At 38.8% G+C, this 25,313-nt stretch overlaps 2 protein-coding genes across 4 annotated transcripts in view; one reads left to right on the top strand and one right to left on the bottom strand.

Moving 5' to 3' along the window:
- Positions 1–713, bottom strand: part of LOC147052187 (glutamate receptor ionotropic, kainate 2-like) — an 84,235-nt gene extending 83,522 nt beyond the window's left edge. Inside the window, exon 1 of the mRNA XM_085917669.1 lies at positions 614–713. Coding sequence (XP_085773795.1) covers positions 614–713 — 100 coding nt within the window. The remainder of the gene's footprint in view (positions 1–613) is intronic.
- The window catches only part of ascc3 (activating signal cointegrator 1 complex subunit 3), a 152,420-nt gene that overhangs the window by 118,239 nt on the left and 8,868 nt on the right, over positions 1–25,313 (top strand). For 2 of the 3 annotated variants that reach the window (XM_085917666.1, XM_085917667.1), the window contains exons 5-36: positions 6,798–6,941; positions 7,183–7,333; positions 7,642–8,213; positions 8,471–8,585; positions 9,351–9,552; positions 9,788–9,923; positions 10,458–10,583; positions 10,787–10,990; positions 11,762–11,902; positions 12,217–12,381; positions 12,753–12,929; positions 13,492–13,563; positions 13,702–13,836; positions 17,504–17,695; positions 18,036–18,260; positions 18,356–18,475; positions 18,641–18,805; positions 18,906–18,992; positions 19,409–19,585; positions 19,667–19,892; positions 20,201–20,355; positions 20,731–20,829; positions 21,042–21,210; positions 21,342–21,562; positions 21,692–21,777; positions 21,995–22,161; positions 22,448–22,593; positions 23,283–23,403; positions 23,602–23,744; positions 24,214–24,351; positions 24,824–24,944; positions 25,152–25,284. In XM_085917666.1, coding sequence (XP_085773792.1) covers positions 6,798–6,941; positions 7,183–7,333; positions 7,642–8,213; positions 8,471–8,585; positions 9,351–9,552; positions 9,788–9,923; positions 10,458–10,583; positions 10,787–10,990; positions 11,762–11,902; positions 12,217–12,381; positions 12,753–12,929; positions 13,492–13,563; positions 13,702–13,836; positions 17,504–17,695; positions 18,036–18,260; positions 18,356–18,475; positions 18,641–18,805; positions 18,906–18,992; positions 19,409–19,585; positions 19,667–19,892; positions 20,201–20,355; positions 20,731–20,829; positions 21,042–21,210; positions 21,342–21,562; positions 21,692–21,777; positions 21,995–22,161; positions 22,448–22,593; positions 23,283–23,403; positions 23,602–23,744; positions 24,214–24,351; positions 24,824–24,944; positions 25,152–25,284 — 5,231 coding nt within the window. Of the gene's footprint in view, positions 1–6,454; positions 6,564–6,797; positions 6,942–7,182; positions 7,334–7,641; positions 8,214–8,470; positions 8,586–9,350; positions 9,553–9,787; positions 9,924–10,457; positions 10,584–10,786; positions 10,991–11,761; positions 11,903–12,216; positions 12,382–12,752; positions 12,930–13,491; positions 13,564–13,701; positions 13,837–17,503; positions 17,696–18,035; positions 18,261–18,355; positions 18,476–18,640; positions 18,806–18,905; positions 18,993–19,408; positions 19,586–19,666; positions 19,893–20,200; positions 20,356–20,730; positions 20,830–21,041; positions 21,211–21,341; positions 21,563–21,691; positions 21,778–21,994; positions 22,162–22,447; positions 22,594–23,282; positions 23,404–23,601; positions 23,745–24,213; positions 24,352–24,823; positions 24,945–25,151; positions 25,285–25,313 lie in introns of those variants that run through there. The other variant, XM_085917668.1, reaches the window with a different exon arrangement.

The raw sequence follows: 25,313 nt of genomic DNA, 5'->3' as shown, positions 1-25,313 counted from the left end.
AACAAATTACCAGTTTAATTCCCAATTCATACAAAGTTGGCAATTTATAGCTTCACAAATTATTTTTTTTTTTAATCAAGACAAAAAGTAACGAGGACATGTCTGTAACTCACTTCCAATATACGCACACACTGAGATGGAGTTATACTTGGTATAGAAAATGATTTTATCACACCTAAACTTTAATCAGCATATGTGGAAACTTCTAAATAGCAACAGGTTATAGACCTCCTAGCATTGCTGTTCACCTGAACCTCAGGTGTACTCTATTGACTCATACTCACGTGAATTTGGAAAATATTAGAGTAATAATAAAATGAATTAAATGCATTTTTGAAGCCAAATGGTATTTAAGGGATTCTATTTTGGCTGCATCAAACCTAGTCTTATATCCATTTTTGTTTTCTCATTTCAACAAGCATGACTTTTATTTATTTGATCAGACTGAGACAAGCAAAAAGCCTCAGGCAAAATTTTGAAAGAAAGTGTGTAACTTTCATGTGTGATGGAAAGTAAGGACGATACAGTATGTGGAAAAGTGATCACAGCAAACTTAGATGATATGGCAGTCAAACTTTTGAGGTAACATGAGAGTTAATATGAAAGAGCTCACCAAATCTCAAGACGTGTGGCATCCCATGAGAATATCCCACACATTGTAATAGCAGCAGAAGCAGCTTGCACCTCGACATCAACTGGGAGGTAATCTTCATGTTGCTTGTGCGCTGCACAGTTGTGTTATTCCCTGTATCGGTATATTTCCCAGATGTATGTTTTTCTCTTTCACTCCGCCGGCTTGGGCGACTGCTTCCTTACATCCATAAGGCAAAAAGGAAAAAAATACTGCGTGTCCGGCTCACTGCACCGAGAAAAAAATGTAATAGTCCTTAGCTGAGGAAGGAGATGATGATGGTGGTGGTGATGATGATGATGGTGATGATGATGATGGAGGAGATGGTGTGGGACCTGATGGGGCATCCATGTTAGGCAGGGCGCAGTTTGAAGAAATCCATCTGGGGAGAGACACGGGCAGATTTAGGAGAAGATGAGGAGAGTTGGAGCGAGTCAAGCGGCGGTGTGAGCTGCCGCTGCACTGCCGCACAGGATTTAAAGTGAAGCCGGCTAATAGTGACTGAAGGCTTGTGAAGAAAAAAAAAAAAAAAGCTTGCGAATTCTGACCACTCTTTACACTCTCACCTTTTTTCTCTCAAATTGTTCTCATGGTTCGCTGAGTTGCCGCTCCGGTCAATTAGACAAGATAGGCGGTTTTATTGGGGTCGCTCAAGCTTTACACTGGAAACCAGTTAGCGATTGGGATAATGCACAAACAGCACGCCCGATAACCACATGGCGTTTACTATTTCCTTATTGAACGCCTCTTAACATGATGCCATGTGTTTTATCGCTAAAATGAGTAGACTTGTTCTGCAGGACGCACATGCGTCATGAGTGGTTTCGTGCAAAAATCAGTTCAATCGAGAAAAAGTTGCCTGAAATGCAAGAGATAAACGCTTACCTTAAAAAGTGTCACGTTTGAAAATAATTGACGTATATGATGAAAAAGTGTAACCTAATTATTCATGTAAATACTGTATACTTGAGTTACTCAATATAAATTTGATGCCTTATGTAAAAGCTGTTATTAATGTACATAAATACACGTTTTATATTCAGTACGATTGACGTCTAACAAAGTGGAAAATGCGGCATGCACATGGCCGTGTAGATTTTCTTTCTTCTCTCGATCAATTACTTACCCTTGGAGTTTTTACGATTTAGTGAAGCCACGGTGTAGCATGTGGATAAAGTTGATTTAAAGCTACTGCGCTCAATCATCAAATAATTGGATTTAAACTCAGGACTCGTCCCACTTGAGTCATTATCCGATCATTCATAAAGCAGACCACAAGAGGCATTTATTGCAGTCTTTCTACCTTACAATAGTAAAGACGCCAGAATATAAAACAACACAAGGCATAAATAGGGATCATCCAAATACACTGTCGGTCATAATCTCTTCGCACTTTTTTTTAAATATAGATTATAGCAACTAAAATAGTTTTGTGCGCTGCGATTTGGTGTGAGCGGCTGTATTGTCGGGCAAGTATAGACAAATGTTTGCAAGAGTCTGACGTGTCAGAAAACATTTTAAAATGTTCCTCAATTTATTTTCTCAAAATCGGTAAGCAAAATGAGAAAGAAACAATGTATATTCAACATTGTAAGATAAGTTTGCTGTAATTTTACTCACCTTATTGGACAGAAAGCAGCGTAGAACAGTCCCCGGATCAGCACGAAGAAGTTGTTTTGTTTCTTGATGGAAGAGCGGCGGCAATGTTTCAGCACCAGTCGCCTCTGGAAAGCTCCGCTCGACCCGGTCGTGGGGAAAGTGCGCCCCCTATTGGACACTTGTACTTACTGCTTAAAACACCAGTTCACTGAAGCGCTGGATACCCCTGGCTGATATGACTGATCAAGTGTCAGGTCTTTAAGCACCATCATAATATGATTTTATCTGCTGTGTGGTTCGATGATGACACCTCTTGATTGCATTGCTGTCAAATTGCAAACGTGGTCCGCAGGTAATGGGTCTTTTGTGCATCCATGAAGATGAATAAATAAATTAATAATAGCTGTTTTTTGTTAATGGTGGATGGTGTCAAATATTATTTGAACGATAGTTCCACAGAATACAACAAGGCCCAATGCCATTAATTAAGCACAGATTTGATTTATCTATTTTAATCAAACTAATACACATAAAGATCAAATGACCAATTGACTGGAACTACAATTAATTACCCATTTGAAGTATGACACATTCTTTTAGTATCATAATATATAGCGTGTCTTAATATTAGATGGCCTCTGTGAATGTTAATTAATTTAGTGGAGGAACTTCAGTGTACGCCTTTGTATATTTAGAATTTGTAGTATAAATGCTGGAAACTTATCTAACAATCTAAATTATAAATAGTGCTCCAAACAAGGTAATTAAGAGCCACTGGAGTGAGGTAGGGGTTGGGCCCCTGTGGGAGAAAAAAAAAAAAATCACTTTATATATTTATGATGACAAGCGATAGGAGCCAACCGACTGGACTCTGTTTATAGAGGACCTATCTCCTTTAACATAGGTTTCTTTTCACCTCTCTCAAACCACCGGATTCTATCTTTGACAAAATATCGCTTTTGAGGTCACTACACTGCAGTGGATAAATATTGGTGAATTTGTTTCAAGGGATTTTGTTCTTGGGTAGATCCAGCTATTGTCTCAGGGTATTGTAAGAGTTCAAGTGCATCAGTATATTATGTTTGTAGAAAATCCCTCTGAATTTCTGTCAAGTAAGAGCCTTTTGTTCATTGACCTTCACCAGTCAACGCAAGGACTTGAGTTTTAGCATATTCAGCCAATCAATTGTGAGATTTAAAAAGAAAAAAAGGACAATAAAGTAAAAATATCAGACAGCAATAACATCAAGCTATACAATTTAAAGGTGAAGGAGAACATCCCTACCGTGATCAAGGACTGATCTAAAGGCACATTCTGAAGCTGAAATGAAAGGGAGCTTTGATTACCCCCAGTCACTCAGATACCCTCCTGTGAGCTGCATGAAAAGTTGAATTGTGAGGTCGACAAATAAATAGTCAATGACATCTCTGTAATCCAACAGGCTTTGCTATCCCAGCCACAGAATGTTAAAGCCACTGAAACACAACAAGCAAAATAGGTGCAGCCATACATACAGGTGTGGCTGTGAGATCCACATTAACTTTATGGAGCCAGTGAAGATAGCAAATGTATTTAATTACTTGGTTCAGTACATATACAAATGCAGAAGTGTGTACATAAAATAAGCTTGTCACCAACGGCTTCAAAGAAAGAGAGATGCCTTGGGCCATCCCTCTCTGATTGTCAATTAGCGTGAGATACTGGAGAGGAAGTTCAAACATAGCTGCTACCTGCATCTTAATGAGACAAGCTACTGTATCTTGACAGCAGTTTTTTTTTTAATTAACTACCAAGAGCATCTCAACGGAAAAGGTTTAACCGTAACAATGAGAAGCGAATAATCAAAGAATGGGTTGATGGGATCAGGGGAGGAGGGTAAAAGGAATAATAAAAAGATCCAGTACCACAATCATTTTTTGTTTTGGTTATGAATGTCCTGCTCATTGTGAGGAATAACCCTGAAGTGAAAATGTAAAAAAGGTGTCATAGCTTTCTGAGGTGTCTCCAGAGGCATCGCCTCTTGACCATGGGCAAAGCTTTAGACTGAAGATATTCTATTTGGGAATAACACTGGGTAGAATATACATACATATATATATATATTGAAGTTGAGTAAATCAGGAAGATACGTTGGCAGGAACAGGAGTAGATTAAAGCAAGCCTAAAACGTAGGAAAAACAAACATGGCAGACACAATATTTGCAAAAATATAAATAAAGACCTATTATTTGTGATTTGATTTTTCCATCCATCATTTCATATGCATCTTGTTATCATTTTGAATCTAAAATCAAAGAGACTGGGCTAAATCCAAGGTTTTCCTTTTTGGTTCAAGGCATATCACTTTGCCCATAGTAATGTCATCCCCCAAATATTCATTTGAAATGAGGTTTGTGTTTGTTACAACAATATTAAGGATGACAAGACAAACATGAGAAATTCACATAGATAAGACTCAAACTGATGTATTGTTTTCAACAAGCTATACCCTTCAGTGGTGTCTACGTGTGTGTGCGTGCGTGCGTGCGTGCGTGCGTGCGTGTGTGTGTGTGTGTGTGTGTGTGTCTGTGTGTGTGTGAGTGAGTGCGTGTGTGCGTGCGTGTACGCTCATGCGTATGCACTCATTATTAGACCCGCGGTACTTTCTGGTTGCGGAATTTTCTTGCAGCAATGCCCTCGCTCCACTGGACACCACTCATGCATAGAACTTGTGGAGTGGGGTGTGTACTATGGTGCAATGGTGGTTGGCCAATAGAGTACTAGGGCGCCATGCCGCCACTCAACAAGAAGACATGAAAAGAAATTAGACATATTTTGTAATATTGGGTGGAATTATATTTGTATGAAGGATATATTTTTTTATGTGTTTAACTCACACAACATTAACTTGGGAGCTGGGAAATTGACTATTCCCTTGCTCAAGCTCATCCCAAATCAACAACAATGAGTTTATTGGGTTTATACTTATTGAGTAAGACAGAACTCTGAATTGACCTGTATAGACCTCTGAATTGTAAACTTCTGGATATTGATGTCGGATGTTGTTCCTAGTATGATCAACTGGCGCCATCCACCCAGCTGGATGTTCCTGCCCTCACTGACCCATCACAACTGGCACCATTATTGCTTTCATCTTGACATTTTTCTCTGGTACTTTCTGCATCGGCATTTGAATGATGCTTTAGGTCTAGTTTTTGCTCCATAAGCCCTTTCTGATGCAACCGCCCATTTCTATTTGGGGTTGGGACTAGCAGTGGCTGGGATTCACTACATAGTGTAGGTCCTGCCCACAAACACAATGGTACCATTTGCCCTGACCTGGATTTTGTCGTGTCCAAAGTCAGAGTTGAGCCATGCAGCTGCAGATAGAAATGGAATTAACTACAAAAATAAATTATTTAGATTTAACGGGGATTATTTTCTGCATTAGAAAATCTTCATAGTTATGTAATTGCCCATAAGAGGTTTGGATTGGGGATTTTTTTTCTGCACAAGAAAATCTTAATAGCTAAGTAATTAACGATAAGCGATATGGATGGATGGATGGATGGATGGATGGATGGATGGATGGATGGATGGATGGATGGATGGATGGATGGATGGATGGGTAAATTAGGGTTTTGGGTTTGGATTTACCATTCAAATTTTGTATATGGGGACATTTGGTCCCACTACACATGCTCCAATGTTTACATTTATGTGAAAAAAACATGTGAATAACACCATTTCCATGTTAACCGCGCTAGTTAATAAAATTCTGACATTTACCAGGTAATGCTGTCACACTATTATTTATTTATTTATTTACTTGTTTACTTATTTATTTCTTTATAAATTAGTTGAGTGTTGTTTTTATGCGCAATATTTATGCATTACTTAATATTCCGCACAATAAATCATTAATGTTCAGTAATAAACAACGATAAAGCTTTCATAACAATTTCTCCTTAGTTTTATAACTACTATTAAATTGTTTTATATTTACTGCAATTTCGAAATAATTAAATTATTAGACTTCATGCTATTATTATCCTTAAATACAGAAATACTGTTTTCTTCTTTTGATCTACTTGTTCAAGAGAAAATAAATAAATTGCTTTTTTTCCCACTGGCATGAAATTGAACCTCACGTAATGTTTTTTTTAGGTGTTTGGGTAATGTAGTCTTATTCGTTCGCTCCTATAACAAGTTGATTTCATGAACAACTACATCCCCCACAATACATCGCGCGGTGGAACTTTTGTTGACATGTGCCTGCCTGCCGGTGTTACATGTCAGCTGGTTCCTGGCAGACTACAGTTGTGTTCAGGTGTTTTGCAACGTATATGAAAATGTGAGTTTTCGATCCGCTGTCCTAATCTTTTGTCATGACAAGGTTATGAATGCTAAATGCATCTAACATAGCTTTAACTAGTACAAACGAAGAAATGACACATCGGATATCATGCTAACATTAGCTTGTGCCAAAGTTTTTGGGACTAGTGACACATACCTGACAAATACATAACGTGCATTCATTGTTTCAGTGGATCGTCACGATTAAAATGATTTACGTTTTGCTTCTTAGTTTTGTCTGTTGCAGAGATATTGTACGGAGGCATTTGGAAAACGTGTGCAAAGGATGTCTCCTCCACGGCTGACAGGAGCTCTACGCTCCTTTTCTAATGTCACCAGGAAGGAGGATTTCAATGAGAAACTCTGCGATCTCAAGGTAAGTTGTAAATTAAAACCTATTCTCTTAAAGCCTATCTAGCTCATTGAGCGAATAGATGTTGACATCACTGTTGGGTATACCATAATAATGACTGTCATTGCTGTAACATGCATCTGGAAATTATATGATCACATTGAACTTATATTCATTTATTGATTAAAAATGTGCTTACTCGCTGTTTAAACCGCACATTGCAGTTAAATCAATTTCTTTCTTTTTTCTTTCTTTTTTTTTTTAGACCAAACGTTTGAAGAGACAGGAGCTATTTGCAAAAGAAGGGCTCACGTGGCAGAAGATTTTCCACTTCTGCACTGATCATCAGGATAAAATGAAGCAACAAGCTGTCCATCAGGAATTAAGGAACCTTCTTGTTGCAGCCAAACAGATAGGTAACACAGTCTGCTGTCTGCAAACAAAAGTACTACTTCACTCAAATGGTGGAGTGTCTCAAGTGCATTTGTACAAACACCTCTCATAACATAAAGTAAAAAAAAAATCTACCAAGTGATGATCTTGTAAATTGAGGCTCTGGTAATTTTAATGAATGGAGAAAAAAAAAAGTTGTAATCATGTTGCCACATCCCTAAAACCTTTTTTCAGAAAGCAGAAATACCAGGAAATGTGAGTCAGAATAGAAATTGGAGCAATATTTTGTGTGCTGTCATTCCTTAGTTTTTTTTTTTGGTCTGATTTACAGTGGGGAGCGAAAATGGTCAAGAGGCAATTGAGCATGCTGCTGTCTTTCTGCTTGAGACATTCCACAACAAAGACCATGTGGGCACAGAGGAGACTCGGGGCATTAAGCAGATGTTTGGCCCTTTTCCCTCCTCTGCTGCAGAAGTTTCTTTTTCTTGTGTGGCACGGCTGGTGGATTTACTTAGAGATTCTAGAATTGAGGAATTTATCCAGTCGTATTGCTCCAAACGCAAATCTCAACAAGGGTCTTCTTTTGGACACAATATCGCCTTCTCCCAGGAGTGCTTTATGCTGGAACCGCTAGAAGAACTGCCCTGCTCTGGCGTTAAAGATCTGAGCATGAGCTTGGACTTTACCAACTTCCTAAACAATCAACAAAGTAGGATGAATGTTGTCAACGAGGAAGAGATACACCCCACAGAAAGATCTCTGGCGAATGAAACTATCCTCCGGTCAGAAGTAGATAAATATTTGAGTCAAGGAAATATTATATCATCTAGCCCAGAGGATCTGTGCACGTCTCTATTTGAGATGCTTGCCTCCCACAAAAGCAACGATGAGCTGCAGAATGAGGTAAGTGTTTTGTCAAAAATCCCATTTAAAATAGAAGGAAATATATTTTGATTTGGGTCACTATATGCTGCTGATTCTGATCCATCAATGAGTGCTGTCGGTCGATATCGATTCCGATTTTGGTGACCCACTCTGTTGCTTTTGTGAAACACTCGTCTAGATAGGTGCATTTGTGTATTCTTGCTGGAGTTAGCATGGATGTTTGAATATTTAGCCTACTGCAACTCATTTGTCCATTTCTTTCCTCTTCTGTCTAGTTATTTGAGTTGCTTGGCCCAGAAGGCCTTGAAATGATCTCCACACTTCTGCAGCAGAGAACCGCTATTGTTGACACCCTGCTGAACATTCCACCACTTTCCCAGCCACAGTCAGGTTATTCACACATTTTTTTTCCATGTTTTGTAATGTTGGTGGATGGATGGATGGATGGATGGATGGATGGATGGATGGATGGATGGATGGATGGATGGATGGATGGATGGATGGATGGATGGATGGATGGATGGATTATGCGGTTTTTTATTAATAGCATAGCATCCAACAAATTGAGAAAGGGGGAATGCAGAAAAAGTAATGGAGCAAATGTGTGTGGGACACGTGTTAGAATCCGGGTAGCAGCAAGATGGAAACAGCAGGTTGAATCTCTAGATAAGATAAAGTAGAAATCATTCATTTCAATCAGCACAGGCTGCAATGCAATCATCACATCTCATCTGTTTTCAGGAGCAAATCTGACTCTGTTGAGTTGTTGAGCCTTAAACAGATAGACCTGCGACAGGGAACTTTAACACCTTCAATGCTGCTTGTGCCTTGCGTGATCATTTGTTTCTACTTATTAATCATTTAGATTTTTTTTACTTTAAATTCTTGACAGCCAATCTACATTCTTTTTTATGTGATCATTCATCGCTGATCAGCCGGGCTGATATATGGTCTATCACTAGTTTTTGATTGACACTTGAAAGATGATCCGGGCATTTTGTACAATGCATTTTTATAATCATTCAAATTTGGCTATGTTGTGAATAATACTCTTCTCTGTGGTGTGTCACATTTACAAAATATATTTATCCTGCCTTTACTCGGACTAACATCATTTGAAAACCAACCTTGTAACCTTATTTCCCTCCCTTCCAGATTCTCTCCGTAAAGTCAATGATGAAGTTACACGGCCCACCTTTGGCTGCCAGGTGACCATTCAATCTGAACAAGAAAGACAGTTGATGAAGATATTCCGCAGGGAGGAGAAAAAAGAGAGGAAGAAGGGAAAAGGAACTGATGATGTGGAAGCCTCAGACGCTCTCGTGAACTTTGACCCAAAAGAGATGAGAGCCCAGCGGTATATCTGATCTCTCGACTTTTTGTTGGTCTCCTTTCTTTCCTCTTTTCTTTGTCCTTTACTCTACATGAGGTCTTCTTAAATCTGACAAGCTACAGCATTTTTAGAAAACACTGCAGATATTGTAGTGTTATTTTTTGCTCCTCACCCCGATAAGCCAGTTCATTAAGAAACTGCCTAACTGTGGTTGTTTTTTTTTACATTTGTATGTAATCATTAAATATCTTTCACACAGGGAGCACGCTCTGCTGACTGCTCGTCACGAACCTGTACTTACTAGAGAAAGAGTGTATGAACGCATTAAATACCCAAATGTCTATGACAGCTATGCGGAGGCCACAAAGGCACCTGCCTTTGTTGGAGGAGCCAGGGTAAGCCCTTTTATTAATATTTTCTGAACATGTAACATGTAACACACTGCGATTCAGAGGGATTATATTAATTAATTAATTAAATAAACAAACAAACAAATGAATAAATGAAAAAAATGAAAAATGTTTTTATGTACGTGATAAGATAGTTGATCTGGTAGGTTAAAATGTCCACATTGTATCACAATTAATATTAGTGCGTCATCAAATAGACGGCGAAAGAATTGAAGTGTTTTTCAAACTTTCTGATTCCTTTATATTGGTTGCAGTATATTTCTTTTGTATCAGATTGATATAAAATACGTATATTTCATGGCAATATACTGCACACTGTGCAGCCTCACCTTATGATAGCTGTATCAAATATTGTGGTCCTAAAATGTTGACTGTCAGGGGTATATTATTTTAATATTGTTTATGATCGTGGTACCCTAATAAACAATAAGGAACATATTGGTAAATGGGACCTCTGGGACATATTAATACAAAATCATATCATTTATTTCACTCTCTTCTTATGTTGCTTATAAACAGATGCTGCTTCCTGAGGGAATCCGCAGAGATAATACTAAAATGTATGAAGAGGTGGAAATTCCACCCAATGAACCAATGCCTATTGGCTTTGAAGAGAAACCCATATACATCTCTGAACTGGATGAGGTAAAATAACATGGTGTGCATTGTAGTTTGACTTTGTCCATTCACTTTCTTCAGGTGTAATTCATTTGAGAGTCTCTGTGTTCTTAGTATGTCATGTTGTTTTTGGTAGCTATTTTGGTTTTAGTCTTCATCATTTGTACACAAATGCTATATTAGTTTTTGTGTCACATTTTTGTCATCTCTATGTGTGTGTGTGTATACAGATTGGACAACTAGTATTCAAAGGAATGAAGCGTCTTAACAGGATCCAATCATTGGTGTTTGAGACAGCATACAACACTAACGAAAACCTTCTAATCTGCGCCCCAACTGGTGCCGGCAAGACCAATATTGCAATGCTGACCGTCCTTCACGAGATTCGGCAACACATACAACCTGGTGGTGTCATCAAAAAAGATGAATTCAAGGTACAGTAGGATTATAAGCAAGGCTCAAAACTGTGAGCAAACAAGTGTGTGAGAAAGAATGTCATCTGCTTGTGTTGGTTGTGTCATACCTTTTTGGTAACGCAAACAAAACCTTTGTTTGTTGTAATATTGGAAAATAGTGTCAGATCATGAGAGAGCTTTGGTGTTATTTAGGATTATTATAATGTGCCCAGTGCTAATATAGTGACGGTGATACCGCATGCTCAATGCTGCAAACTAGAATCCCCATGCTAAGATCTGACCAGCACCAAAGTATCTTCTGCACAAACCTTGTGCGCTTCACAACTGGATCAAAAGGAATTACAAGTACACTTGATGTGCATGGCTCTTTCTTAATCATGAAGTATGGCACACAAATGCACTTCCTATAGACAACGATGTGTTGAAATCCAGCAGACCACTCAAAAGGTATCAGCGTGTGTCTTTTTAATCCACGGTGTCAAACTGAGCATCGACTAAATAATTCAGACACATAGAGACTTTGTTCTCAGTAATGTTCACACATTGATTCACCTACAAAACGAAAAACTTCACAACTGTACTTTCAGTCACTTTAAAATTGTGCCATTTGCCAGCTTTTCTATGGAAGTTTATCACCAGCATTTTACAAGCTCCTCTTTCCTGTCTATTAGCCCTTATCACTGTCTCCCCCTTCCTTCATCCTCAGTTATCCACTGTTTAATTTACCCTACTTTGAAGTCTCCGTTTCTCATTTAATGTCACACAGTCGACTTATTTTTGTATCTCCAGATAGTGTATGTTGCTCCAATGAAAGCTTTGGCAGCTGAGATGACAAACTACTTCAGTAAACGATTGGAGCCACTGGGTATCACTGTCAAAGAACTCACTGGTGACATGCAGCTAACCAAAGGGGAGATTCTACGAACACAGGTACCCACGACGTAAACAGTAAAAACACATATACAGTATGTTCCCAGGGACCATGGAGTTTGCTCTGTTCTTTGGCAAAAACATCTGCAAATACCACTATGTCCTTAACAGTGTGTATTTTGCACTCTTAATAATGTGTGGTCCTGTTTGAGCTACAGCAATAGTTCATCACGTCTTGAACTAGAACAATCTTAACTATAGTTTCAAGATAGCCTATCATACTTGGAATAAAAGATTGATCATCGTCAACAAACAATCGCTATTTTATTTGTAAATGAATATCTGTCATGGAAGATGTTTTTTTTTGTCTCCAGATGTTAGTGACCACCCCAGAAAAGTGGGATGTTGTGACAAGAAAGAGTGTTGGAGACATTGCTCTCTCCCAGATCGTACGTCTCTTAATCTTGGATGAAGTTCACCTTCTTCATGAAGATCGAGGACCGGTGTTGGAAAGCCTTGTGGCCCGGACCATCAGACAGGTATAGGAGAATATCATCATCACTAATCTGTTTTCCCTGAAATGTTTCAGAATCCTGCATTGTCCGCAGAAAATGATCTTATTGTGTTCACAAATTTATCAAGCAGAAAAGTGACCTTGATGCTACTGTTTTGGCTTTCGTAACTTCTCTAAACATCTGAACAGTGATTTTATTCTACAAATTAATACAAAATTATATCTACAAAATTAATCAGTTTAACAACAAGCCATTTGAATCAAGATGTTGTATGATTCTGATTCACATTATTTTGAACGTTTACTGCAATGCTCATTGACCATGTCAGTCACAATTTCTGTCCCATCATTATGGAAACTCTATAGAATGATGTATTTATTTTTTTGGGCTACCAGGTGGAGTCCACCCAGAGTATGATTAGGATTCTGGGATTATCAGCCACTCTTCCCAACTATCTAGATGTGGCCACCTTCTTGCACGTCAACCCATATATTGGCCTCTTCTTCTTCGATAGTCGTTTCAGACCGGTGCCGCTTGGACAGACCTTTGTTGGCATCAAAAGTACTAACAAGGTAAAAGAACACTGATCACACTCTGTGGGAGACACTCACAACCATCACGGATTATAAATTTTGTCCACAAACCTTTGCAATGACGTCTTGTTGAACAAATTGAACAGCTTTTTTGTCAACCTTAGTAAAATAAACATGAACATGGTGACCAGGATAGATTGCTTAGATGAACGACACGTATACGTGACATGAAGTATGTAGTTGTACCAGTGTGCCAGTTGTTTTGACAGTAATGACTAGCTTGAGTAATTTTCAGTGGATAGTAAATTTATATTGCTATACAAGCAGTAAAGTGACTACTCCAAAGCACTTTACATCCAAGTTGCATTCCTATTGCATTATCCCTTGAGAAGATATAATTATAAATAATGGATGAGTTGTGAGGTAGTTTGTGAGCTGTTGTATATAACAAGAATCCATGATTTGCAATTGACACCAGATTTTGCTGTGAAATGACGTGCCGTGTTTTTTGACTCCTCAAACTGTATAAAAACCTTACATTAATAAAAACATGACATGACTTGGTGAATTAAATTACTTTACATTTTCTATTCTGCCCTAGCTCCAACAAATGCATGACATGGAGGAGGTTTGCTATAACAAAGTTGTAGAACAAGTCAAGGCTGGTCATCAGGTAATTTCTCCCCCATTTTCATTTATGATGCATATATTGACTTACGTGGCCATTTTGATATGTGTAATGATAATTAGAATGATGATGATGATAACAATAAGAAGAATGCTAAAATGATAATATAATATATCGCTTCAGGTAATGGTGTTTGTCCATGCTCGTAACGCCACAGTGAGGACAGCCATGGCGCTAATCGAGATGGCTAAGAACCATGGAGAATCGTGTGTCTTTCAACCAGACCACGGTCCAGACTATGGCCAGTGTGAAAAACAGGTACAAAGCAAATCAGCAGTATAGTATGTGTCCGTTGTAGCTGTGCCGAAATTGTGAGTGTGCATGTTTGTGTGCGAGCATGCAATGGAGAAAGGAAGGGTAATTAATAGTTCTAGCACTGTGAGAGTACACCGAGGTGGAGCTTTATTCTCCCACAGTGGACGGTCAACCGAGCTGAAATTCCCATATTTAAATCACTCGCAGCAGAAGCCAGTGTGATAAATTTAGTAACCCTTTTCCTTCATTCCCTCGGGCTGAGCCATGATTGATGTGTCTCTAATCTCCTCTCTATTTAAAAGGGATATGTATACAAATCAGATCACTTTTCTTGCTTTCCAAAGCAGGAAATAGAGACAGGAGATTATGCCGGGCGACTAAAAATGGTGCCTTGTCGCCTGATTAGTCTTTGAAGCAGATTTTCAAAAGCAATTGTCTCAACGGTGCCTGAAATATATGTGCTCGTAGAATGCACCGAGTTTACATTTCCTCAACCCAAGCTCAGCGCAATAAGTATTATCCACTCCATTAATTTTACTTTGAGCATTTGTCGGTCGAGCATGCGCTTGTGAAGCAAGGGGCATCGGGGTGATTCCACTTAAAGCCCACACAGAGATAATGCACCGCTTATTTGCTTTCTGAAAATTGCCCTGCATTAATATTTATAGGTGTGCTAATCCCCAATATGCATACGCAGAGAATTAAAGCACCTCTAAGGCAAGCCATCTAAATGAATGTTTATTTATCTTGCTTAAAAGACAGAAGTCTAAACAACTTTTCTATTTTTTTTTTCTCTTCCAGTGTTATTTAATTGGCTTTATCATGGGAGTGTGCATCTTTTACTGCAACGACAAAAAGCAATTACTGTTGAATAAAATTTTCGGTAAACTATGGAGAAAACATTCTGGTAATTCTACCCAATAGTGGCATGTAATGTATGTGCTAACACTTCATATTATCCATTATAGAGAATTAACTTAGTTGCACACGAGCATTTTGCTTTTTGTCTATTCAACCTATATTGAATTGAATACACTACAAAGACAACAAACTGATAACAGTTATTGCTTATGCGCAAATATTTTCTCATTTTGGATTTAACGCATGTAGCACGTTCCAAAAAAGCTGGTGTCGGCCCAAACAAGACTGGCAAAGTTGAGTAATGCTCATAGAACATCCGTTTGGATCATTTTACAGTGAAGAGATGAATTAGAAATTGGTGAGTGTCATCATTGGAGATTCGATGAACATCTTCACAATGAGGGTGATTTTCACCACTTGTGAACAACTGCTTGAGCAAAGTGTCCAGCAGGCTCCAGAACACCGGTGACCCTTGTGAGGATAAAGCCGTTCAGATATTGGATGGATGCATTTGCAGTTACATGCATTTGCCATATTAATAAAAAATGAAAGCCATTTAAAATGTAATGAGCATAGAATTGTGACACGGCACAATTTAATATTTCCCTGATTTTATAATATATTTTTATTTTTTGTTTTTTGTTTTACTGTATACTCTTGTTTCCTTGTTAGTACATTGAAGTAATTTAGGTAGATGCCATGATTTGATCCAGACTTGCTGTCTGCATGAGCGAGCCTGCTTGACTTTTTGCTTGTGCTGATAATCAAGCTTCAGCCTTCGCAAATTGTCCCTTCTTTGTTTACCTTGCAGTCCATAGCGATTAAGCCACCCAAGATTACTGTAGAGTTCAAGAGACATCTAGTGGCCCCACAGGGTATTCACAATACATAACTGTTTTGTAACCCTGTCTCGAATAGAAGAGAGGTTTCAAGCTTCCAAGGAGATACTGTACATTGTGAATGCCTTCAAAGCAGTATGCACGTAATTCAAAAAATAGTTTCAAACAAGTCATGACAAAGGCAAAGACCTTCATTGTTTCATATATCATTTGATATACATTGTCTTTCCTTGTGAGGGATGTCTGTATTATCAAAGTCTCTGCATATTTTTCAAATGCTCAGCTTATTTTTGTTACCAATGAAGACAGACTGCATCTGATTATGGACCCCCCGGGGATTTCACATCAGCAACACACAGACCTCATTAATATGCGTTTGCTTTCATTTGCTGCTATTTTTAAGAAACTAGTCCAACACCTGTCCACGCTTTGTGTCAGATTTATGACAACCTGTCACCATGCTCAAAACAGCGTCGTGGTACATTGATCAACAGCAATGAGCCACGGCGCAAAGAAAAATGAATGATTCTGTTGGTATGGATAAAATAATATTCAAATTAGAATCCCACCCACTGCAAAATAATGATAGAATAGTACATTTGCATATAGTTGTTGGATGTATGGTTAAAAAAAATATATAAATTATAATTCATAATTATGTTACAGACATGTTAAAAGGCTCCTTACCTGTCATAAAACGCGTTTTTAACCTCATACTGAGGCCAATTTTCTAAAGAGGTTTCTTCCTATGCAATTGAAGATATCACTAATCTTCAAACTGCTTTTATCTCTATTTAAAAGTAATTCTGTAGTTTTCATTTTCAACTGGTAAAAAAACCTCCAAGGTATTCTGAGATTCTCTGCACGTTCGCAAGCAAGATCAACAATGAACGGACTTGGCAGCTAGTTATCTGTGGACAGAGTGAGTTTTGCAGCAGCAGCATCAGCAAGTGGCAGAGCCTAATGGGATCTGATGAGGAGCTTAGGTCACTGCCATCTCTGATGTAGCTATGGCACAGCAGACATCAGCGCTGACTCACCTCAGATTAGGGGTTAGAATCAAGTTTGTAACACACAGACACATCAAAGCAAAGCCTCTCCCGCAGCATTTCAATTGCCTTCCTTCCCTCTTACGGAATGACCCAGATGTGGAAAAAAAAGTGGAATCGTGACAGAAAACCAACAAACAAACGTTACAACTAATACTTTCTTATACCACCCTAGGCTGTTGTAATAGATTGCAGTCGCTGAAGCACAAATTTAACTAGCCTGTGACAAACACCATTATTGCTCATCATTCTGGTTACGACCCATCTCTGAATGATTTTAGCAGCACCTAGTGTGTGTTGGGAATCTGCGTTTCCTTCCTCAGGTGCCGTTTGTATTGTTTATTGGAGCTGCGTCAACAACTTCCATATATATATATTGGATTGCTGGTTTGAAATTGAGGAATCTAATTGTTTCCTCAGCGCAAAAATCCAATTTTTCTCAGCTGTTTTGTATGTCCAACTTAAAGTGCTATAATTTCTCCTTTCAATCCTGAATTCTATGTATGGTACTTGAGTAACGCCCTTTGCCACTAGGTTTGTGCTGTAATGATCATATTATTTCACCACTCATCAATTTGTTCTGCCACCGATACAACTTGAAAATTAAAAACTATGAAAGAAATTATTTACATAGACCTTTACATTTCTGGAAAGCAAAATGACATACACATCTCGTCCAAACCTTTGATTTAACACGAACTCTCATCTTAACTCCTGGCATGTTATAGCCCATCTTTAACCTTCATTTAGATGCCCGCCGAATGAGATAAAGCCCTATAATGAGAACTCCCATCGAGCACAACCAGGTCACAACTCACCTGTCAATCATAGATGCATTACGATCTGCTTGTGTGTTTGTGTGTATGAGTGACTTTGAGTGGTTTGATTTTTTTAACCAGTCTCTTATACCTGACATTTTAGATCCTGCGCTCCAGAAACAAACAAATGAAGGAGATGTTTCCAGATGGTTTTGGGATCCACCATGCAGGCATGCTGCGGGCTGACCGCAATTTGATGGAGAATATGTTTTCTAGAGGGTACCTCAAGGTGCTTGTGTGTACTGCCACCTTGGCTTGGGGAGTGAACCTGCCAGCCCATGCTGTTATAATTAAGGTACTTTTTTCAAAATGTTCATTAGTTTACCTTTTACTTGCATTTTTTAAACCTACAGTTGGTATATAAAACATCTACACACCCTTGTTCAAAATAAATCATCTCAACATCTTGCAACTCACAAAACCTGGCATTTGAAAATTGGTGTTTGAAATCTATCCCGGTTTCTATCAAACGAATCGTCACTTGGGTCACACGTGTGCTGGAGCTTAGTGACTTAGGGCACATGTTGAGCATTCACACTCATATTCACAAGTTAGCTCAGGACAATACTTATTTTCGTGTATGTCTTTGTGCAAATCATTTTAATTGTATGTGTTCCTGTCTCTTGTGGTTCCAGGGGACCCAGATTTATGATGCCAAACGTGGTACCCTGGTTGATCTTGGCATACTAGACGTGATGCAAATCTTTGGTCGTGCAGGACGGCCACAGTTTGACAAGTATGGGGAAGGCACCATCATTACCACCCATGAAAAGCTCAGCCATTACCTGACTCTGCTCACCCAGCAGAATCCCATTGAGAGTCAATTTCTTGATAGCCTGGCTGACAACCTCAATGCTGAGGTCAGTTTCTGGAAAAACACTCTTTGTTGTTTTTGTAAGGGTTTTAGTTGTCGTCATTCAACAGAGACTGATGATTTTGACTCCTGCTGTTGTAGATTGCTTTGGGTACAGTCACCAATGTGGATGAGGCGGTGAAGTGGCTCAGTTACACTTACCTCTATGTCCGCATGAGGGCTAATCCACTTGCATATGGTATCAACTATAAGGCTTTGCAGGTTTGTGATCTCAATTCTAACTTTGTCACCAAAATACTATATACTGGAGTAAATTTAATACTTGGTGGAAAAAATATCTGACATTTTTCCAGATGTAATCACATTTGTTTTTTTCTAGTGTTTTTTTTACAATTTGTATCTCATGATTAGGATTTTGTGTTTCAGAGGGATCCGTCATTAGCGCTGTACAGAAAGGAGCTCGTGGAAGAGTCAGGCAGAAAGTTGGACAAAGCCAGGATGATTCGTTTTGAGGAGCGCACTGGCTACTTTGCCTCCACTGACTTGGGGAGGACGTCCAGCCACTTCTACATCAGATACAACACGATAGAGGTAGTGAAAAGCAGCCAGAAACAATTTCTCAAGAATTGTGACAGCCAAGGATTTTCAAATTGTTTTTTTTTTTATATTTCTTTCCCCTTTGTCCATGAAGACATTCAATGAACTGTTCAACTCTCAGCGAACAGAAGCTGACATCCTCAGTATTGTCTCAAAAGCTGAGGAATTTGAACAGCTTAAGGTAAGTTGCCAGGTCTATGATTCAGAGAGAAGTTCATTTCCGGAAGACACACCACAATCATAATGTAGGCAAAACAACAACAAAAAAACTAAATAGTTCATTTGGTGTTGAAATTACAGTTGTGGCCAATTTTCACCCTGGCCAGAGTTTGCAAAAAAAAAAAAAAAAAACATTTTCCTTGACCCAAAACTGTAACAAGGAATTTAAGTTAATAGCATGACTTCACTAATCCCGAGGAAAATTAGGTCTTGTACCAGACATCATGTTCCTCTTGTATTTAGCATTGACAAAAACAAAAGAAAACTGGTGTGAACGTTCACTGACAGTAGCTTTTGTCATCTGTATGATCTTTCCACCTCAACGAACGTTTACTGACAATGGTTCAAAGTGCTCATGTTTGGGAATCATGCTGGCAGGTTCGTGAAGAAGAGATGGAGGAGCTGGAGCAGATGCTGTGTAACTACTGTGAGCTCCCCGCGACAGGTGGAGTGGAAAATGGCTACGGCAAAGTTAACATTCTGTTGCAGACATACATAAGTCGTGGAGATGTTGACAGCTTCTCCCTCATCTCAGACCTCTCATATGTTGCACAGGTAATAAACAAACGATTCAAACTATTATGAAAGCAATTGATGAGCATTGTCTGATTTTCTTCTACTTTTGACACTTTCCAGAATGCTGCTCGAATTGTCAGAGCATTGTTTGAGATTGCTCTAAGAAAGCGTTGGCCGGCCATGACCTATCGATTGCTCACACTCTGCAAAGTCATTGACAAGCGCCTTTGGGGCTTTGCCCACCCTCTTCGTCAGTTCTCCAACTTGAGCCACATTGTTCTGACTCGATTAGAGGAGAAGAATCTCACGGTTGATAAATTAAAGGATATGAGGAAGGATGAAATTGGTAAGAAGAAAGGGCTGTTTATGAACTTGACACATAAGGGCCACCACTCATAAGTATTCTGTTTCATTCTTGTTCCATGAATCCAGTATGAATTATGATACCATGTTTTCACTAGTGCGACAATGGATTTTTACTTTTAAAATATTTGTGTTTAGGTTTTGATGACCTCTAGTTGAAAATATTCCCTGTCATAATGTCCACATATGAATCAAACATAGAGAAAAAAAACATATACATTTGTATGTGAAATTTTGGTTGTATATATAATTTTTTTTATAGTGTGTTAATACCAGATGTGTTGTTTCCAGGCCACATGCTGCATCATGTAAACATCGGGTTGACAGTGAAACAGTGTGTTCATCAGATCCCTTCAATCACAATGGAGGCCAGTGTTCAACCAATCACACGAACTGTCCTGCGCGTCCGTCTCATTGTCACACCTGACTTCCGCTGGAATGATCAGGTAGGTATGGTGGCCGTGATTTCTTGCAATTATCAGTTTTGGAGTAAAGTGAAACAATTCTTTGGTGGTATGCTGTGACATGTTTCTTGTGTAAAACCAATTATTCATGTTTGGGAAACACGGGTGAGAGGTCAAATTAATTAATGTTGGAAAAAATATACACCCCACTAAAAAAAAAAAGGATGTACTATTCTTGAGCTAAAGATCTGCTGACCTTTTTATGAACAATTTAACAAGTTAATTCCATAAGGTCCCATGCTTTTTCTGGATGCTCAGAGACATCAAGTTATCTATTCATTTTGGGTCATCATTCAAAGGTATGACAATTACTGTAGATGCCAATATCCAATCTCTCTCCTTTCTTTCATGATTCAGGTACATGGGTCAGTGGGTGAGCCCTGGTGGTTATGGGTGGAGGACCCAATCAATGATCACATCTACCACTCTGAGTACTTCCTCCTCCAGAAAAAGCAGGTTGGTTGGATGACATCGTAAAGTATAGTACATGTTTTCATTACTAGTGCAGTACTAAAAAAATAAGCAATAAAAAAAATCGATATAAATTTTATAGTCCAGCATATTTTTTGCATATATTGCATTTTGCATATATATAAAAATAAATGTGAACTTTGTGTCATGATTGCATCTTTCTAAGAGTATTTGTGTGTGTTCCGTATTCTGTTTAGGTGGTAACGGGGGAACCGCAGCACATTGTGTTCACCATTCCCATCTTTGAACCACTACCCTCTCAGTACTACATCAAGGCAGTGTCTGACCGTTGGCTTGGTGCCGAAGCCATCTGCATCATCAATTTCCAGAACCTTATCTTGCCTGAGAGACACCCTCCACACACCGGTACTCCGTTGTACAGAAAACCCCATTCCAACCAAAATACCAGACTAGAACAACTAGATAATGTGATTGTGTGTGGATGTTTTTTTTTTCCATGAATATATCTTACATTCCATGTTATATTTACCTCACAGAGTTGTTGGACCTGCAGCCATTGCCAGTGAAAGCTTTGGGATGCCCAGAGTATGAAAGCTTGTACAAGTTCACTCATTTCAACCCCATCCAGACACAGATTTTCCACACACTCTATCACACTGATACTAATGTGCTGTTGGGGGCACCAACGGGCTCTGGAAAGACCATAGCTGCTGAGATAGCCATGTTCAGAGTCTTCAACAAGTACCCAAGCGCTAAGGTTAGAAATGTCAACTCTTCCCCCGCAGTCTCACTTTTGTGAAGGCCTTTGTTTGTATTTTATTTATTTAATTTTTTATTTATTTATTTGTATTATATATACATATATGTTATTTTTCTGTGCTTTCAGGTGGTGTATATTGCTCCCCTTAAAGCTTTGGTCAGAGAGAGAATTGAGGACTGGAAAATCAGGATGGAAGAGAAACTGGGGAAGAAGTGAGTTTGTCAAGATGCAATTCACACAAATGTATTTATAAATTCCTCTATGAATTTGGGCCTACAGTATACTAGTGCTGGATATTCCTTTATAAATTTGGCCGACAGTAGACTAGTGCTGGATGGGGTAAACATCTTGAGCATTGCCACTTGAAGTTGTACAAGTTATATCTAAGGTATGAGGTGTTCTTCTAAAGTGTTCTTCATCTATGTGCAGAGTGGTGGAACTGACAGGTGACGTGACCCCAGATATGAGAGCTATAGCACAGGCTGACCTCATAGTCACCACACCAGAGAAGTGGGATGGAATAAGCAGAAGCTGGCAAAACAGAAGCTACGTTCAAAAAGTAGCAATCTTGATCATTGACGAAATCCACCTGCTTGGTATGTAAAGTCTTCGTATTTAGGATGGTAGAAATAATGACTAATAATGACTAATTTTATCAATTATAAATGTAAAAAATGCTCTCAAAATAAACCTATAAATAATAGTGGGCCAGGACTCATCACTATTTTTAAACACTGACAGAAGAATCAAATTCACATTTCATGCATTCTATTGATTTGTGTTTTGTCTGTGAGAAAAAAAAACATAAATGTTAGTTAAAACTCAAGTCTCATCCTACTATGTACTATTCAAATCTAAGGAGACCATTTTGTGGAATTACAGGGGAAGATAGAGGTCCAGTGTTGGAAGTCATTGTGTCAAGAACCAACTTCATCTCCTCCCATACCTCCAAAAGTGTTCGGGTTGTCGGTCTTTCCACGGCGCTGGCTAATGCGCGAGACCTTGCTGACTGGTTGGGAATTGTACAGGTAAGAAACCAGTGGTGAAATGCTCGGGACAGACAGGCCTTCTCTGATGGTCTGTCTAGACCTGAATCATGTTCTATCAAATGATGTGAATTCATTTTCAAATGTTTATTCTCTTAATTTCGTAGCATTTTTCTTGGTTGCACTGCTTCCTGCACGTGTACGTATGTGTCCATTAGATTTTCTTTCCCAATAGGATTTCCGTCTCAATGTACTGAAATGCCATGTCGATCTAGGATTATTTCTTTGACTATTCTAGGTTTTTCCTTTCATTAACAGAGGGTACTGACTAATTTGCCAATGCATAGAGCTGAGTTTTCAGTCCAGCCACAAGATGGGGATATTGCCCTTTACATTTAGCTGTCTTTACTGGGTGGGCTGATTTGTAGCTCACTCCAGTTCTTTATTGGTACATTCAAAACATGATACTAACAGCTTCCTAAATCACACTTCGATTTCAGTGCTGACTCAATGCTGTTGCGCACCATCGCAACATATTAGAATCCATCAACACCATAAAGCTTTCAGACTTTATAGCACCAGCCCAGCAGCAATTTGTGCTTTGGTATCTCAATGACAGTGATAGAAACCTCACATTACTACCAGATGGGGCTTTGTAATACCAGCTGCTCACATTATACTTTATGCATTTTTTGCTTTTCACCACACCCTTCTTGTCTTTTCTTTGACAGGTGGGTTTGTTTAACTTCCGTCCTTCTGTTCGCCCTGTCCCGCTGGAGGTTCACATTCACGGTTTCCCGGGACAACACTACTGCCCTCGCATGGCCACAATGAACAAACCCACCTTCCAAGGTACATCTGACTACTCGATTGTGTGAATACTGAAGCCCGTACACACACACACGCGATATTTTGCAGCCAAAATCTTTTTCTCTATACGTTTCAGCAAATAACTACTTTCACACTTCAAATCATATTTTTACGAGTATGTTTTGATTGACTTTTTCTTAATTGTCAACTTCAGCATACTCTGTATACTTATCTTCACAGCAATACGTAGTCACTCTCCAGCCAAACCAGTGCTGATCTTTGTCTCATCCCGACGTCAAACCCGATTGACAGCCCTGGACCTCATTGCATACCTAGCGACGGAAGACAACCCCAAACAGTGGCTGCATCAGGACGAGAGAGAAGTACTGTCGACTACCACCAAGCAGATCATTTATTTCACCACTGATAGCAGAGCTCATACATAAATGCATGGGTCATTTGCAGCAACACGGAAGGCACATGCATTAGAAGATTGGTAGTTTGTATCCATGTCACAATTTTAAAAGAATGGTTACTTTAGTTCACAGTTACTTTTTCCACATTTTTCTACGTACAGTCTTATTGCAATATGGTCAGTTCACAGCTCTGCATCTCAGGTTTTAGTAATCTTCTTACAATTTATAGGGATTTTTAGAAGTGTTGTGATAATGTGGAGCTTCTAACACTGTTATTTAGTGTCTTTTTATTCCTGTTCTTCATTTTGTGCAAGTACTTTTTAAGTAAAGTTGATCATGATTTGCAATTCTCCCACAATCATCTCAGGATAGTTAAAGACACCAAGATAGAATTTTAATTCCTTCCTTCTGTGACTTTGTTTTGGGCTGAATGTAGATTGAGGACATCATTGCCACAGTGCGGGATTCTAACTTGAAGCTAACGTTGGCATTTGGAATTGGGATGCATCACGCTGGGCTGCATGAACGAGACAGAAAGACTGTGGAGGAGCTGTTTGTCAACTGCAAGATCCAGGTACAATCTTGCTACATTAACCAGGCTTGAATACCATAATATCCATTTGTCTGTATTCATTTGCCTTCAGTCACTGTGTCAAGCTTGTGACCAGTTTATCAATGAATCACCACAGTTTTGCATTTCTTCTTTTGTGATGCTACTGTGGGATTTTACTTTATTTGTTTTTGAGAAAGTCATGTTAGTCTCTTTAACTTTGACGTAGAATACGTGCATGATATGTTTTTTAAACAATTACTGAGGTACACTTTTTGGCATGTTTCTTGTGCAATGTATTTTAATGTAATTATTTTTAGAAATAAATCCTGTGTGTCTGTTATTTATTTTTATTTTCATTATTATCATTATTTGAGTGTTTCTAGGTACACTCAGGCCTACTATGCGTCTGTATTTTAGAAGGTTGTACTTGCAGAGCTGGTAAGAATTTTTGGGTCATCAGTATTTAAGAACTGTAAACTGTCTGTTTTCTCAGGTTTTGATTGCCACAAGCACACTTGCTTGGGGAGTAAACTTCCCTGCTCATCTGGTGGTCGTCAAAGGAACTGAATACTTTGATGGAAAAACCAGACGATATGTGGACTATCCCATCACAGGTGAGGTTATAAAGTTTTGAAGTCATTTTGACTAAAGAATGGATAACGGTAGGCTACAAGAAAGACTGTACTGTAGACACCAATTGTGGGAGACAACAATTGTTTTGTTATGTAATGTAAAGCAAAAAGCAAAAAAAAAATTCTTCGTGAAAAATATGCCATTGTGACCATCTCTTCCATTCTGCACCATGTGATGTGTCTCTGTAGATGTCCTGCAGATGATGGGGCGAGCAGGTCGTCCTCAGTTTGATGACCAGGGCAAAGCAGTCATTCTTGTCCATGACATCAAAAAAGATTTCTACAAGAAATTTCTCTATGAGCCTTTCCCTGTTGAATCCAGGTGACTGTGAAAAACAATTCTCTTGACAT

The sequence above is a fragment of the Syngnathus leptorhynchus genome, chromosome 8 (genome assembly GCF_054491065.1).
Source record: "Syngnathus leptorhynchus isolate UIUO chromosome 8, UIUO_Slep, whole genome shotgun sequence".
Classification (NCBI taxonomy): domain Eukaryota; kingdom Metazoa; phylum Chordata; class Actinopteri; order Syngnathiformes; family Syngnathidae; genus Syngnathus; species Syngnathus leptorhynchus.
This window is presented reverse-complemented; position numbering and strand designations above follow the sequence as displayed.